The sequence below is a fragment of the Crocodylus porosus genome, unplaced genomic scaffold (assembly GCF_001723895.1).
Source record: "Crocodylus porosus isolate Cpor-Errol unplaced genomic scaffold, CroPor_comp1, whole genome shotgun sequence".
Lineage (NCBI taxonomy): Eukaryota > Metazoa > Chordata > Crocodylia > Crocodylidae > Crocodylus > Crocodylus porosus.
Window position 1 is genome coordinate 1,370,539 of NW_017728944.1, and position 16,058 is coordinate 1,386,596.

The 16,058-nt window shown below is 54.7% G+C and overlaps 1 protein-coding gene across 2 annotated transcripts in view; it reads left to right on the plus strand.

Moving 5' to 3' along the window:
* The first annotated feature begins 2,380 nt into the window (after positions 1–2,380).
* The window catches only part of LOC109320268 (transcription factor CP2-like protein 1), a 15,138-nt gene continuing 1,460 nt past the window's right edge, over positions 2,381–16,058 (plus strand). The window contains exons 1-14 of one of the 2 annotated variants that reach the window (XM_019550278.1): positions 2,381–4,489; positions 5,532–5,686; positions 6,042–6,115; positions 6,523–6,628; positions 7,830–7,936; positions 8,030–8,182; positions 8,554–8,664; positions 9,004–9,101; positions 9,198–9,252; positions 10,280–10,373; positions 10,999–11,089; positions 12,818–12,900; positions 14,359–14,504; positions 15,778–15,829. In XM_019550278.1, the coding sequence (XP_019405823.1) occupies positions 4,269–4,489; positions 5,532–5,686; positions 6,042–6,115; positions 6,523–6,628; positions 7,830–7,936; positions 8,030–8,182; positions 8,554–8,664; positions 9,004–9,101; positions 9,198–9,252; positions 10,280–10,373; positions 10,999–11,089; positions 12,818–12,900; positions 14,359–14,504; positions 15,778–15,829 (1,546 nt within the window). In that variant the 5' untranslated portion in view covers positions 2,381–4,268. The remainder of the gene's footprint in view (positions 4,490–5,531; positions 5,687–6,041; positions 6,116–6,522; positions 6,629–7,829; positions 7,937–8,029; positions 8,183–8,553; positions 8,665–9,003; positions 9,102–9,197; positions 9,253–10,279; positions 10,374–10,998; positions 11,090–12,817; positions 12,901–14,358; positions 14,505–15,777; positions 15,830–16,058) is intronic. The other variant, XM_019550279.1, reaches the window with a different exon arrangement.

Genomic DNA, 16,058 nt, shown 5'->3' on the forward strand with positions numbered 1-16,058 from the left:
GGAGCAGGCAGTGATGCATCTAGCAATGTCTCTTCTGTCCTGCAAGGAGTACAATGAGCAAAACAAACCTTGACCTCTGGACTCCAGACTCTCCTGGGCCATTAGCTGCCCCCCTCCCTGCCTGCATCCTGTGCTGCCTTCCGTTGGAAACACTCCTGCCATGCCCCAGCCCTGCCTCGCCAACTTTTTAGTCCTTCCCATCAGGGGTTAATAATAGCCCTGCTCCCTACAAAGTTGCTCCCAGGACCTCAGCTATGCAGGTCCCTCCACAAGCATTGTTCGAAGCCCTGAGGTGCCAGCCCTTAGCCCCAGGACCATTGCAAGGGTGAATGTTTACTGGAAACAGGGCCAAGCTGAGCAGGACTTGTGTACAGCAAACACAGAGGGCAGGCGCCGTTACTGCCCTGGGCCTGTCATGATGTAACAGCTCCCTCTTCCCCACCCAGAGGGACAGCTGGCTGGGCCTAGCCTGGAGGGACCAAGGAGGAGTCACTGCTGCTAGGGGAAGCCAGCTGGGAGGACAGAACCCACCTCCCAGCCAGGCCTGAGTGGAAAAGAGCTTGGGGTCCAGCCTCCGCTCCGCTCCCTCCTGGAGTCCGTGGCAGGCACCTTTCAAGGTATGCTCTCTGCCCCATGGGGCTCTGACCCCCACAGGGACCAGTTGGGGGGGGGGGGGGCTGGTCTCTCCACATGACTGCCATTGACCAGTGCTCTGCTGAGTGTCCAGCAGGAAAGGTCTTGCCCCAGCTTGACAGTCACTTCTGATAGGATCCACATGCCCCAAAGCCAGGAAAGGGGTCTCAGTAGGGAGGGGGGCTTAAGAGAGTGGCCTGAAGCCAGACAGCCCTTCCTCTTGGAGGGCGTGGATATGACTGACACAGCTCATGCTCAGTGTTAGCAGGAACTGGGGGTGGGGGGTGGATAAGACCTGGGTCCTGTGCCAGCACCCTGGCAAGTAGCTCCCTGGATGTGGCCTTTTGGGGGAGCACCCCATGGGTCCCTGGCATGAGAGATGGCTTGTAACAATCCCTTCCCCCCATCTGATGTGTGGCTCAATACAATGCAAGGCCCCCAGTGTTGTCTCAGATGATCTAACCCTTTCCTTTGCTTTCTGCTGCTTGGCCAGGAGAGCTGCCAACAAGCTGGGCATGTGGATCACTCACCCTCCCTCCCTTCAGCACTGGGTGGTCTCTGCCACATAGACTCAACACTGCCTGCTCATGAAGCAGGACAGACTCCTCCCGAAGCAGGACAGACTCCTCCCAGTGACCCCCAGGCACAGACTGGTACTCTGCCTGCCCCTGCTTCTCCATTCCCAGGGGCTCCTTGGAACTGGGGTGTGAATTGCTGAGGAAGCCAGGCACCCCAAAGGAGAATGTGTGCCCTGACATCTCCACAGCCTTCGAGAGTCACTGCTTTGGTGCCCTGCCCCACCTTGGAGCAGACCATGAGGTCCCTCTAAGCCTGGTATCCCCCAAGATCCCCTCCAAGCTACACCTAGCCCACTGCTACCTGGGATCTGAATCCCCTGACATCTGCCCAGATCCCAGCCAATTCCCCCTCCTACACTTGGAGTGGGACAAATGCTGCACACGTTCCTGAATGCTCTCCTCTCCCGCCCATCAATGTTTAGACACCAAACATGTGTGTCTCCAGGCTTCTGGGACACCCTGTTACTGTCCAGGCTGTGTGCAGTGTAAACACCAGGGCCAGGCCTGGGCTGGGCTGGGCGGGTGGAAGGAGGTAACAGGGAGAGCACTCATTCCATTCACCCCATGGACCAGCAGTGCACCTGGGTGGGGAGGAACTGGCATGGGGGATGGGGAACTGGCATGTCCCTGTACTGGTCCTGTCCTTGTGTGATGGGATCCTTACATGGGAGGAAATGAGCAAACAGCAAGGTGGGGGGGAGCACCCCAGCCTTTCTGCAGTGCAATGAAAGCCCTGAAGGGCCATCATGGCAGGAGTGTAAGGCAGGGTACCCCCAAGGCTGCTTCAACCTAGCCTAGTGGGTGCAGGGCCTTATAACCTCTGCCCAGATGTGGAGAGGAGGTGGGGAGGAAATCAGGCTGGAGGCACCCCTAGCCCCAGCTCAGGGCGCCTCTCCTGTCCCTGGCACCAGTTCTTATGGAAGAATTTCAGCTCGTGGCAGGAAAGTGCAGAAGCAGCCATCTTTTCCCTGTCCCCTGCCTGTCCCACCCTAGCCCTGCAGATCACTCCCTCACCTCGCTTCACTTCCAGTCAGGCAGCCAGCCCCTGGACTGGGCCACAGACTCCCTCCCCCTGCACCACCCTAAACACCCAAGCCCCATCAGCAGAAACAAAAGTCCCTTCCCTCCCACCCCTGCACCTGTTTTCACAACAAACTTCTTGGAAGTGTTTGCTGTAAACCAGGTTCCTGGAGGAGTGGAAGGATCAGCAGCTCCCTATCCCCAAGCCCACTTCCTCATTTTAATTCTTTCCTGATATGATGGGAGGTATGGGAAAGCTCTGTGCAGAAGAGAAGGGATGGAGGCCAGGTCTCTACCATAGGCCTCTCCTGGCACAGGGATCCAGCAGACCAGGCCATGGGGTCAGCTCTGACCAGTGCAGCCCTGCTAGGATACTGGGCTTTTTCCAGGCAGCTCATTGTGCTCATGGAGAGCTGGATGCTACAGAAACACTGCTTTGCTGGTACAACTGCATGTACGCGGGGGAGCTTTCCCCTAGCTGCTGGTACAGGTGAAGTGCTCCTGCCCTTAACCTGGCCTGAGCTGTACTGTTCAAGGAGCACTAATGATTCCCAAGTCCCAGCGGGGCTGCATTTTCCACAGCTGCTATGGCGAAGCTCACATGCTCCCTTGTGCTGGTGCTGACTGTGCAGCTGAGGCCCAGCTGGCAGCCCGGCCACCCCACCGTGTCTGTACTTTTAAGCATAGTCTATTGTCCTTTTCTTCACCTGCTTCTCAGCTCACCCTACCCTGTGATGAACACTTTCCTTGGAAAAGCTTTCCAGATGCCAGCTGTCCCACAGCCTTGAGGGGAGGAAGACCCACTTCAGACTCAGGTTTTCCAGAGCTCTCAACCCCCAGCATACCCACTCTTGGGAAGCAGGTGAAGGCTCAGAGCCTTTGGGATAGAGGGGCTGATCTGGGGCATGGAGGGAGGGCCTAAAGCCCAGAGGCAGGAGAGCTCTGCAAGGCACACTCAGATCCACCCCTGTGCTCAGCACCAGAGGAAGGGCTTAAGTGTCCTCCCTGAATTGAGACTAAAAGAGAGGGGGTGGTGCCCAGGAGAACACTGACACTGATTTGGACCGGAGGTCTTGGTTCAGGGGCAGGTACACAGTGGGTCCAGGCAGCACCCAGTTTTAGGTAATCAGACTGGGGAGACATACTCCTAGCTCTGCCACCGGCCTCCCCTGTTCTTTGCCTCAGTTCACCCATCAGTAAAAAGGGGATATATTTCTTCTGACCCTGCTCTGTAGGTCAACAGCACAATGCCTGGGCCTAACATGGCAGGCTCTGCCTGCCTAATACCCTCTATTGTTCGCTACCCTAAAGCCACGCCCTGGCTTGGTCTGGACATGTGCTGACCCAGCTACTGTTTGCTTCTGACTCAGCAAAGTCTCCCTGTGAGGCTCAGAAGAACAAACATTTTCAGGCTGTGCATGACAGGAGGGAGACCCCATGGAAGTCTGGTTGCTTTCAGCAGCGCTTTGGGCATCTGGGGCTCCCTCCCATGGGTGCTGCACCTGTGGGCATAGAGGGGGCTGCATATCCTACAGTCCTGGATGAGCAGGGGACATCATGGCACAAGCCACAGGCTGGCCAGCTGAATCCCAGATGCACACAGTGTGTTTAGGGCAGACCACAGACCTCAAAGGGACAGCAGCTGGCTTAGGGGAGGGCAAGAAGGGGAGACCCTTTCCTACATTGCTTTCTAGCTGTAATTGTTCACCACCACCACACCTTTTTTGGTTCCCTCCTTCCCAGCCCCTGCAAGATCTCCTTGGGAAGTTGCCTTGAGTTGTTTTCCTGCTTGCACCACCTCCCTCTGGGTCCCTGCTGTCCCAGGGCGACGGCCTGAAGTTAATCATTAGGGAAGGGGAGCCTGTCTCTGGCTCTCAGCATGAGTATGAGGCACCTGGCATGGCCCACTCTCACCCCAGCAACAACTGCCCGTCTCTTGTACAATTCGGCACTGGGTAGCAGCAGGGGAAAGGCTCCAGGTCCCTTCCCTCTCCTCCTACCACTCCCTCCCCACTGTACCTGTTCAGCCCTGTCTGGATGCCAGCCAATCCCAGAGTGCAGCTCCCTGCACACACCCACCAGGTAAGCATAAAGGCAGGTGCAAGGGGCTGCGTTCTACAGCCTTGCAGGACCTGCTCTCCACTTGATCCCAGGATCCACCTATTCAGCCCAGCCATGCTTTTCTGGCACAGCCAGCCCGAGCACTACTGGCCAGGTCCAGGGGAGATGTACCCATGCTCTGGCAACAACCTGCTCAGGTAAGAAGCCCTCACACCACCCTCCTTGACCTTCCCCCAGGTGCCAGCCAGTGATGAGGTCCTGTTTCCCACAGTGCCAGTACCAGTGAGGTAAGGGTGAACCTGGAATCCACACTCCCAGCTCTGGGACATGGGCCCAGTTGTCCCCACCATGCCTCAGTTTCCCCTTCTGTGAAGCAGAGATGTCAATTCTTCTGTGAGATCCTGTCTCAGAAGCAGACAGGACTGTTATGAGAGCAGATATGCACGCACAGCTTCAGTGCTGGGGTCTCTGGGAAGCTACAGATATACAAATGGGCTGGGGAGGGGGAACTACCTTGTAGCAGGGACCTCTCTAAGGGGCAGGCTCCCCCTCCCCCTCATGAACTGAGCCTGTACCCTCCAGAACTGAATGCACATGGTTTCATCTCCAGTGACACAGAGCCAGCTGCCACCCTTTCGGCTTTGCCACTAGAGAGGAATAAAGCCATGTGGACTCCCCTCACCTCCCCACCTACCACTGCCCAAGCACCCACCATCTTCTCTGGGAGGCTGGAAGCAGAGCTTGGAAATTACCAGCAGCCCCTGTCCCCCTCCCAGGAATCAAGGCAGAATCTTCCCCTTGTGGCTCCCAACCTAATGCGAAGGGGCAGAGGGACCCATGCTGACTGGGGGACATGTCCACAACACTCAAGTGAAGTAGCCCAAACCCTTGCTCCTAATTCTGCCCAGATAGCATTCCTTGGGTGCTCAGGGCTGAAGCAAGTGCTGGGGTGGGGTCAGGATCACTGTCCACATTACCAGGAGGGGAGACAGAGGCACAGGAACAAATCCATGCCTCGCCTGAGTGGATGAGATCAGGATGCTGACACTGCTGGGTTCCCAGGCCTGTGCTCAGTTCTTCAGGCTGTGCCCACTGTAGGGGACGGGGAAGGGAGACTCGTGCTCCTATCATCCACACCTAGGATCAGTCCTTTCCACAGTGCTGGGAGGTGGGATCCTGGAGTGGAAGCTGCGCCCCCTCCCCCAGCATCCCCAGAATATGCCCTCTCTTCTGTGGCAGGGAGCCCCTGGCGCTGCCCTTTCTGAAGCAGGAGGAGCAGAACAACATTTCCACTTCAGCGGAGCTGCATTGCCCTGCTTTCCAGTATGTGCTCTGTGCTGCCACCTCGCCTGCCATCAAGCAACATGAGGAGACCCTCACCTACCTGAACCAAGGTGAGTGATGTGGGCTGTGGTCAGGCATGGGTGGGGGGGTCCTGCATCTCCCTCTTCCTGCCCCTCATGGCGAAGGCTCTCATGGGTGCATGAGCACCCCTGTGGTGCTGGCTGTTCAAGCCAAGCCTGCCTGCATCCTTCTGAAGGGGATCACAAGTAGCCCAAGGGCTCAGAGGCCTTGAGCTGACTGCAGACCAGCGAAGAGTTTGGTGAAGACTTTCTCCCAGGGACCCTCTCCTCTGGTTCTGTGACTCATGCCCTACCTTTGCTCCCAGGACAAGGCCCTCGGCTCACCTGCATGGTGAGGAGTTCCCAGCCCTGGCTTCCTGGCTCAGCTCTGTACTGTCTCTTCCAGGCCAGTCCTATGAGATCCGGCTGCTGTGCAACCCCAAGCTGGGAGACTTCTCTGAGTGCCGCAAGCTGCTGAAGGTGAGGAGGGAGGGAGCTGGGCAGTGTCTGTTCCAGGTGGCATTGCATGATGGCTCTGCTTCAGTCTGGCTGTGTAGGAAAAAGCAGAAGTCATAAAACTGACACTTGGCAAGAGACCCTGAGAAGGCAAATGCCACTACTGGGACAGGCAGAAGCTGGGCTCTGGATTTCCTACTGTTATGGCCACGTGCCACTGGGTTTTTCCTTCTTATACTTCCCCAGAGGCCACGTCCTCCCCAGCCTGGCGAGGTGACTGGCCTCAGTTGGGGCTGCCACGTTTCCATTACACACGCACACAATGGCCTGTGCTGCAGCCTGGGGAGCCCTGTGGACCACATCCCAGGTGCCATGCCAGTAGCTGAGGCTGACACTGGCTGCTGACAACATTGTCTCTCCTCCCACCACAGAGTGTGGTGCGTGTGGTGTTCCACGACCGGCGTCTGCAGTACACAGAGCACCAGCAGCTGGAGGGCTGGAGGTGGAACCGCCCAGGTGACCGCATCTTGGATATCGGTGAGTCAGGCATCAGCCGAAGCAGGAAAGGGAGCAGGGGGCTGCATCAGTGCAACAAAAATTGAATGGGGATCAGGTGAAATACTTAGTGCCTGTGTTTATCCCAGAATAGAAATATCCCAGGATTGTCATGTGCATACAATACCCTTCTGATCAATGTTTAGTGAGTTGCTGGATGCACTGCCTCTTTTCTGTCATTTGATTCAATGATGCTGTCCCAGGATAATTGTGCCCATGTACTTTGCTATATCCTGGGATAAACTGTTACTAACGTTTAGTATTTATCCTGGGATAAAGGACATGGATGTCTGTACTCTTGCACTTTTTCACAGGATTAAAATGGCTGGAATTGGCTAAAACGGGATCAAAATGGCTACAATTAAAATTATCCCAGGATCAATGTGATGTCTGTTTGCAGCCTCTGAGGTTTATCAAGGACCCTATAGGAGCTGAGGGTAGGGCTGGGCTCCCCTGAGATAGGAAAATGACCAGAACTGGAACTCGTGTGTAGCTGGGAATAGACTCTGGGGGCACAGAAAAGCCATACTGGGTTTGTGTGACTTGGATCTGACTTGACTCCTGGTCCATATTCTGCAGAATTTTTATGCCTCTGTCCAGGTAAAGGTGGATGAAAAGGTGGGAGCTATGCAGCAAGCAGAGCAGGTGGAATAGCAAAAGTGCTGGAAATGCTGCCTTCAGCCTAGGAAAAGCTACCTCTTCTTATGCTGAAGAAACCAGTAGTGACATGACTACAGTGGTTTTAGCCTTGGAAGCCACTGGAGCACACAGGGCTGGGAGCCAGGACTCCTGGGTTCCATTCCTAGCCTGGGGAAGCAGCATGGTTTGGTGGCCAGAGGGGACACTGCTGTGACCCGGGGGCAGGATGCCCCCTTTCCCTACAGCCCCAATTGAGGCTGCAAAGCTAATTTAGGGCTGCCTAGAAGTGCTGAGTGGCTCTGGTGTGGGAAAGGCCTGTGGGGTGGGGGGGCAGATAGAACCAAGGCCAATGGCAGCAACCCCAAGTTACTGCATGGCAAGGGGCCAGGCAGGGAGGCTCCTGGCTACACACACCATATGCCCCTAAATGTTCTATGGAGGCACCTGCTCTGCACCCATCCCCTTGGTATCTGGGCTCCCTCTGCCCCTTGCCTGCCTCTTCCTGGCACAAGCTCCACCTCAGCCTACTGCCTGCTTCCCACAGATATCCCACTCTCAGTTGGCATGTTGGAACCACACATCCACCCTACGCTGCTCAACACGGTGGAGTTCCTGTGGGACCCCACCAAGCGGACGTCTGTCTTCGTCCAGGTAAGGGCAGGGGGGCCTGGCTGGAGGAAGGCTGGGGGAAGGTCAGGCAGCTCCTCTGATTACCCCCCTCCCCCTTGCTCCCCCTCTGGGCAGGTTCACTGCATCAGTACTGAGTTCACACTACGCAAGAATGGGGGTGAGAAGGGTGTCCCCTTCCGCATCCAGGTGGATACGTTCAAGGCCAATGACAAGGGCGAGCACATGGAGCATTTGCACTCGGCCAGCTGCCTTGTCAAGGTTTTCAAGGTAATCCCTGCCCCAGCCTGCTCCCTGTGCCCTAGGGGCAGGACAGAAGCAGCATCGACTAAGGAAACAACGCCCGGGGCAAGTTTTCCCCCCTGGATCTTAAGGCTAAGTCAAGGGAGGCGGGGGAACCCAGCCATCTGATTCTCTGTCCCTTGATATAGGTAGAGGCTATACCTCTCCTTTGCTTCTGGAGTCAGGAAGGGAACCCAGGAGTCCTGCCTCTCTCCCCCACCTTCCCCCCTGCATTCTAGCCACTAGACTAGAGGATGCTCCCTCCTGTCTGTCCATGGCACTGTGACATGTGTGTCTCCACCCCTGCTGGCACGGTGGTATGGAGAGTGGACTCAGGGTGGTATCTGCTTGCTTCACAGCCCAAGGGAGCAGACAGGAAGCAGAAAACTGATCGGGAGAAAATCGAGAAGCAGGGACTGCAGGAGCGAGAGAAATACCAGCCATCCTACGAGAGCACTGTACTGACAGAGGTGGGGCCCAGCCACTGCGATTTCAGAGGCACCCAAGCTCTCTGGGTGGGGCAGTGCTGTAGGGAGGAGGTCTCCAAAATTTCAGGGAATTGAGAAATGGGAAAGAGCCATGTCAGGATCCTAAAGCTCTCGGGCTGTGAGAGCACTAGGACAGCCCATTAGCAAGCCACAGGCCCTACACACCCCAGTGAGGCAGGTCTTCAGCACTACAAATCCAGGAAGCAGATGCATGGAGTGGGCCATCAGGTCCCCTGCTCCTCCCCAGATGCAGCTGCATTTAGGTGATGCTGGAGAGCAGCAATCCACCTAGCCCTGACCCTCTTCCTCTCCTATTCTCAGTGTGCCCCATGGCCAGAAGCTTCCAGCAGTCCCCACAGCCCTCCAGCTACTCCCAGCCTGCCCTCTCCTCACACCTTCAAGCTGCTGACTCCTGAAAGGTAAGCTGGAGAGACCTCTTGGCCCCAGCAAGCACCCACCCTCCTGCAAGGCCTGCTAAGGAGGCTACATAAACGCACATCCCTTCTCCCCTGCAGGGCATGCTCCACCCCCAGCTGTGTCTTGGACAGCCATGCAGAAAGCACAGCAGAGGTAAGCAAGCACCTAAGCACAGCTGCAGTTTGTGGGTTAACCCCCCTGCCCAGTGCTGGGTAAGGCTGCCCTCTGGTGGCAGGAAGGGGAGTGCATACAACACGGTCTAATTCCTTCCCCTGCCACTTACAGAGGATAGAAAGTACTTCCCAAACAATAGCGTCACACAAGGCATGAGCCCCGTTTTGCAAGTGAGGAAACCGAGGCAGAGATTTGGTGATTCAGCCTGGCATACAGTCAGGGGAGGGCAAGCTAGACAGAAAGCCCAGGAGTCCCGATTGCTCCCCCCATCTCTAAGCACTGAAACCCAGTCCCTGGTTCTACCTCTGTGCTACATGAAGCTAACACCCACCCCAGTATCAACCAGGGAAAAGGCCCCGGGCTCCAAGCAGTTTCAGCTAGACAGACTGTTGCTGGGGGAGCAAACGCTCCTGCCCTGCTCCTGTTCCTTTCCTTTCTCGTGTCCTTGTAACAAGGTGCTTGGCACAATTCACAGATTTCGCTGGAATCTGATAGGGCTGCACCATTAGCACTCCTGCTGTGGCCTTGAACTTTCTGTCAACCTTAGTGCCCCCCCCCAAATGCTCCTCTGAAGGACCTCTATGACACAGACTGTGCCTAGCAAGGGTATTGGGAAGGAAAACAGGGCCTGCCTGAGGGGCTAGGGCAGGATGGAGGGGCAGGTCCCTTGGTTTGGTGGCACCTCACTCATGCATCTTGTGGTAGATCCAGCTCTGGGCTCCTGTCCCAGCTGGGACAAACTCAGGGGGCAATGACAAGTTGCTTGAGGTTACCAACATTACTCTCTCACTACCTCTACCTGTGGAGCTGGAGCCATCGCAACAGGGTGAATGGCAGCCTCCACCACTGCTCCCTCAGTACAAGGCAAGCCCTAGGCTGATGCTTGCTTGTTGAGCACCCATAAACTCATGCCATGTGCTTCAGGCCAATCCCATGTTCTTCCAAGCCACTCCCCAGACATCAGGCTTGTGACTGATATTTGCTCTTCTCTGCCCATCCTCTGCAGGCTCTCAGCCCTTGCGCCTCCATCCTGGAAACCCAGCAGTGGCTGCACAGAAACCGATTTTCAGGCTATTGCCGGATGTTGGCTAATTTCACAGGTGAGGTCTTGCTCCCTGGCCTCTGGGGCCAATGAGATGAAGAGGAACAGAAGTGAGGGAGGAGGATTTCATAGCTCTGACTGTCCCAGCACTGGGAAGTTTGGAGGCTGAGGTTTGGTTTGAGCTACATAGATCTGGCCCTGTGCTAAGGAGATGCTTTCGCTTGCCTGTCCTGGAGAGGTGCTGAGATGCATGGATGAAACCTAGCTAACTTGAAGCCTAGAGCAGGCCCTGATGTGGGGAGGGATGGGGTAGATTTCTGGCCCTGTGGACCCCAGCACTGGCACATCCCAGACACTAGCCCCTGATTATAAACGGGATGTGGTGCAGCCACCCCTCAGCAGGACCTTTCGTTGCCTGCTGCCCTGGATATCATAGTGAACTGATGCAGAGGGTATGCCCAGGCTGCTGGGTATGTTGGATTGGTATCTTCAGCCCCCATGGACCTGGTGCTCCTCTTCAGGCCCTCTCTCTGCTCCCAGCAATAAACAGCCCAATGTGTCCACTTCAATTCTAGCTAGGAGGAGGCTTCCCTCCTCAAGGCAGGTGCCCCAGGAAGTCCCCTGGAGCTGCTCTGCATAGGGATTTGAAGGGGCTACACCTGTCCTCCTTCCCTCCCCCCCAGGAGCAGACCTCCTGAAGCTCTCCCGCACCGACCTCATCCAGATATGTGGTGCGGCCGACGGCATCCGGCTCTCTAACACCCTGAAAGCCAGGTGGGTCAGAGAGCCTGTGGGGAGGCACCCAAGGCTAAGGAGAAGCCTGGGGGCTAGTGGGAGGTGGGGGGTGGGTCCTACACTGACTGCTCAGGCACATCCAAAGCCCCTTTGTCATTTGTCCTGGGGTAGTAGTGAGGAAACTCAGTTATGGTGCAGTACCGCATCATGCTAGGTGCTGCAGAAAGACTGCTCCTGCCTCATTCACTTAGGGGATCCCTTTGAAGCAAATAAGAGCTATGCTTTTAGGATATATAATGCCAATCCTATGCTCTCCCTAGCTTAGAATTGGCTCAAGAGAGGCTCAGGCTCCCTTTCAGTTGAGCTGGTTGGGGAATACAGGTAACACAAGCAGAAACTCTGATTTCAGGGAGTAGTCCATGATTTTGGAATGGGGAGGCAGATTGGATCCCCTTCAAAGGCCCAGTTCTCAGAGGGTGGGGCCTGAGCCCTGAACTTCAGGCCCCTTTAAAAAAATCCCAAGTTAGCCTCAAGCATCACCAAAGGCTTCTGTAAAAATCTTGGCCTGCATTCCCAGGCAGAGATGTGGTAGGCTGCTCTGCTGGCCAGGGCAGAAGCACGGGAATGTGGGATGGATTAGCTCTGCTGGGCCTGCCAGTGATCAGGGATAGCTGGCTTCACTCCCAACCAGTGCAGGACCAGCCCTTGCTGCAGTAACTAGTGGTCTGTCAGGTCTATGCTAAACATGCCAAGCATCAGGGCTGTTGCCACTCCGTTCCCTAGGCAGACGTTCCCCCCTCCTCCCAGACTGCGCTCTCAGGGCTCTGTCTCTTGTTGTTCAGCCTGCACTGTAGCCCCTTTTTCAGGTCTGGCACATACCATCTCCTCCCCTCACTCCGTCTGACAGACGATGCCCTTTCCACCTCCCACACCCCCTCCCTAACATCACAACCTGCTGCCTGCTAATTCTGGCTAGGCAGGAGTCCTCCTCTCATGGGGAAAAAGCTGCCTCACTGAAGACAAATTCTTTACTCCCCCATCAACCTGCCCTGCCTGGATCATGCTGAGCAGATCGATTCCAGCTTAAGTGGATCACTACCAGCTTCAGGCGTGTATGTTTGGAGGTTAGGAACCATATCTGCATGCCAATGAAATGAAGGAGGGTGGCTGTGCATTTCAAACCACTGCAACTCTGCCCTCTAAGACCTGTAGCTCTGTGTCTCCATTCACCCAGCTGCAAGATGGGATAACAACTTGCCCGTGAGCCTTCTGGGGCAGGGTCTGCCTGGCTGAGTCTGTGCTCTGCCCAGCACACAGGGATCCTGATTCAGTCAAGATGCTCCTGTTAGTGACAGCCCAAGGCGGATCCTGCCCTACAAGAGAAGAGAAGGGAGATGACGACAGGCGCTGTTGGTGGATGAATGGGAATCCAGCCAGCAGGGGGTGCCTTCCACTTGCAGCCACACTGATTCAGTACAATTAGGCTCATAAGCAGGGATCCTGGTTTTCTCCGATTTAAAAAAATCCCCAATTTTTGGTTAAAAAAAGTAACCCTGAACCCACATTTTCCCATGATTTAAATGAAACACTACTAATATATAGATATATACATAGTGATGTTTCATTTTCGTCATGGAAAAGTGTGATTTGGGGTTACTTTTTTAACCAAAAATTAGGGATTTTTTTTAAATCAGAGAAAACCAGGATCCCTGCTCATAAGTTATAACCAGACAAGCTTGAGTTAAGGTGCTTTTGTCCCCTCTGTAGGTGTGTGCGCCCTCGGTTAACTCTGTACATCTCCAGAGAGCCCCAGGCCAGTGGAGGGGAGAGCCCTGAGGAGTCGCATTCAGGTAAGACAAGAGACTGGGCAGGTGAGTGGCAGCCAAAGAACCTGGATTAGGTCTTCTAGGGATGAGGGGCTGGGTTTGGCTAAGCTTGGGTGGGGGACAAACCTAGAAGCAGATCCAGGATTTTGCAAAGGTGGGTGCGGGAACAGTAACTGGTGCTGCAGGGGTGGGTCTCTCCCATCCCCCCTAGCTGGAGTGAACACACTGCACCACGTGAGCAACAGCTGGGGACTTTTTACTTAAGTCCCGAAGCAGGTAAGAATAACTTTTCCACACGCACACTTCCCCTCCCTGCTCAGAGGCACATCCCTTCCCCTGCATGCCGCTGCCACTGTCCGAGGGAGGAGGGGAGCTACAGATCTACTCCACGAGGGCTGCACAGGGGTTGTGGCTCAGCAAAGAAAGTGACAGGAATGGAAGGGAATATGGCTCTGAGCCCAGAAGGAGAAGAGAGGGGGAGAATTCTTACCTGCTTTGGGGATTTAAAGTCCTCACCTGTTGCTCCTGCTGCATGGTCAGAAAGTGAGGTGCAGCCATGCTGCTGCATCCCCTCTGGATCCACTCCAGGACAGACCCTTGAAGCATGGATCATAGCTCTGTTTCTAACATACCCTGCAGTGTCTGTGTGTAACTCCCCCAGTCTGGGCCTCTGGCTCAGCACCCAGTCCAAGTTATAGTGAAGCCAGGAAGTCTTTCCACTAGCTTGGAGTGGCAGTGCTATCTGGGGATAAAGTATGTGCATAGCAGCAGCCCATAGGAGAGGGTGATGGCACAGCCAAGAGACATGGATAAGGGGACAGGAGGGATGGGTACCCTGGTGTATCATTTGCTCAGGGGCCACTGGAGGCTTCACTTCAAGGCATAGACCCTGCAGAAAACCTCACTAGTTGGTTTTTTTGTTGTTTTTTTTTTTTTTTTGGGGGGGGGGGGAAGGGAGCACCTCCAGATTTGGCCCCAACTCTAGGAAAACCTGCCTACCCCAATGGTGCAGCTGGAGCTTTGCAGAGATCCATGGACACGAAGGGACCCTCTTCTAAGATGAATTTGCTGCTCTTTCTTTCCTTGGTCCTTTCCTTCTGAACATCCTCAGAAGCAGAGCACGCCACAAGCTGCACAGAGCCCACAGAGGACTTTGCTGTCAATTTTCCATAGAAGGGCCTCAGGTACTAAGGAGATGGGCAGCAGCCTGCTGTCAGCCTATCTCCCCCAAGCAGAGGACCTAGTGCTTAACTTGCAATCAAGCTGTAGGCTATTCCAGTAGGATTAGTTAGAGGCTGCCTTGTTTCTGGGCAGCAGGAGATACTTGTATGTATGAGTGAAGGCAGCCCCAGAGTCTATATTTGAATTCAGGAACATCTGGACAGAGCCTTCCCAGTGGGCTTAGCTGCCCATGGAAAGCTCCTAGGAGGAAAATGCCAGCAAGACCTTACTAGCTTTTGAGGGGTGTTTCTTTGGAAACAGCTGTTTACCAGGAGGTGTATCTGGAGGAGCTCACAGCGATGGAACTGACCAATAAACTGGCTGAGCTGCTCAGCCTCCCAGCCAATCAGATCCTGCAGGTCTCCAAGCAGGGGCCCACAGGCATTCTCATCCTCATCAATGACCTGGTAAGGGGCCTTGGCTCTGGGGCTCTGCCTTCCCCTCCAGTCCCATCCCTGCTTGGGCATAACGGTTCAGGGTGCATCATTCAGTACAAGATCACTCCCTTACCCTGGGAAGAAGGGCTAAGGCTGGCAGGCAGGCTGCTCGGCCAGGCAAAGGAAAAGGGGTAAGGTCTCTTGGGGCAACCATCTCTGTGCCCTGCTGGTTCCACCTCTCTATATTGAGCAGATTCTTTTTGGTATTGGGTGGTGGAACCGGAGCGTGCTCCATCCACTCCATGCATTGACCTGATATTGCAGTGCTTCCAGGACCGGTGCAAAAAAAACAGAAAAAAAAAAAAAAAGCTGGTTCTGTGCATGGGGATAGTACCTGCCAAGGTAATGTATAGTAAACCTCCTGTATGGCCACAGGAGTGGTAAGGTCTTGGCTTTAAATCCGCTTTACAGAAATGGGAGAGTCTTCCCTGGCTAGCCCCTGAGGCCTTACGGCTGAGGGCAAGTAAAACTTGGGGGCATCTGAGCTCCAAGCCTCTGGGCTTGGGCCTGTAAGTAGGATGCCTGCCAAAGATTTTGGAAACATCTGAAGCTCCAGATGGGGGTGGAGGATGTTTGCTGGTAGTAGAGTCACCTGTGGTTCTGGACTGACTCTTGGATATGGAATTTGTTTTTGGCTAATTTGGCTGGGAATACGGAAAATGAAATAATAATAAAACAATTTCCTTTACATTGCATTGAGTGCCCTGCCTTTTGCAACCTAGAAGCCAAAACACTGAACTGGGACTCTGGACACCTGGGTTTTATCCCCACATCTCTGCCACCAGCCTGTGGGAAGCTCACGAGCAAACTGCTCCTCCCTCCCTGCCTCAGTTTCTCCCATCTGATAAGCAAGGGTAATAATGCTTTGCAGAGGAGAATCTCCTTCACAAAAAGAGGCTGGACTGGCTTCTGTATGGGGTTTGTATGGTTGAGGCCTTGCACTGGTCCAGGAATTGAACTAGATGCCCCTCACATCCCCTTCCAATCTACAAAAAAACTTTGAGACCTGCTCAAAAATGAAATGTAGTATGTGGAAGAGCCAGGCAGTATGATAGGATCATCTTGCTGGCCTCCACGGTGCTTCCAGCTGTCATACAGATGACCCAAAAGCAATGCTTTCCCCACCATCTACCAAACACTTATGCCTCTTTCAATGGTGTGAGCAGCTCTGAAGATGGAGCAACTGACTCCCTCCCTCCCAAATTCTAACCTTGACTCCTTCCTTCCCTGTGGGGCTGCACAGATGATCAGAAACCTGCCAGATGAATCCTGCTTCATAGCAGCGGTCACCAAAGGTAAGATGACTTCCCAGCCCTGCCCTTTTCTCTGGGAAATCAAGGTGGCAGAAGAAACCCCCTGAAGGGAAACTCTGGCCCATGGTCAGTTGCATTGCCCATGCACTGAATGATACTGGAAGGGAGGAGTGACGGTGATCTGTTCACTGGTAGAAGAAAAATGAGGCAGAAGGCAGCGGGGTTGGGCAGGGAATTTTTCTGATGTATCTACAGCCGTTCCAATCCCCCC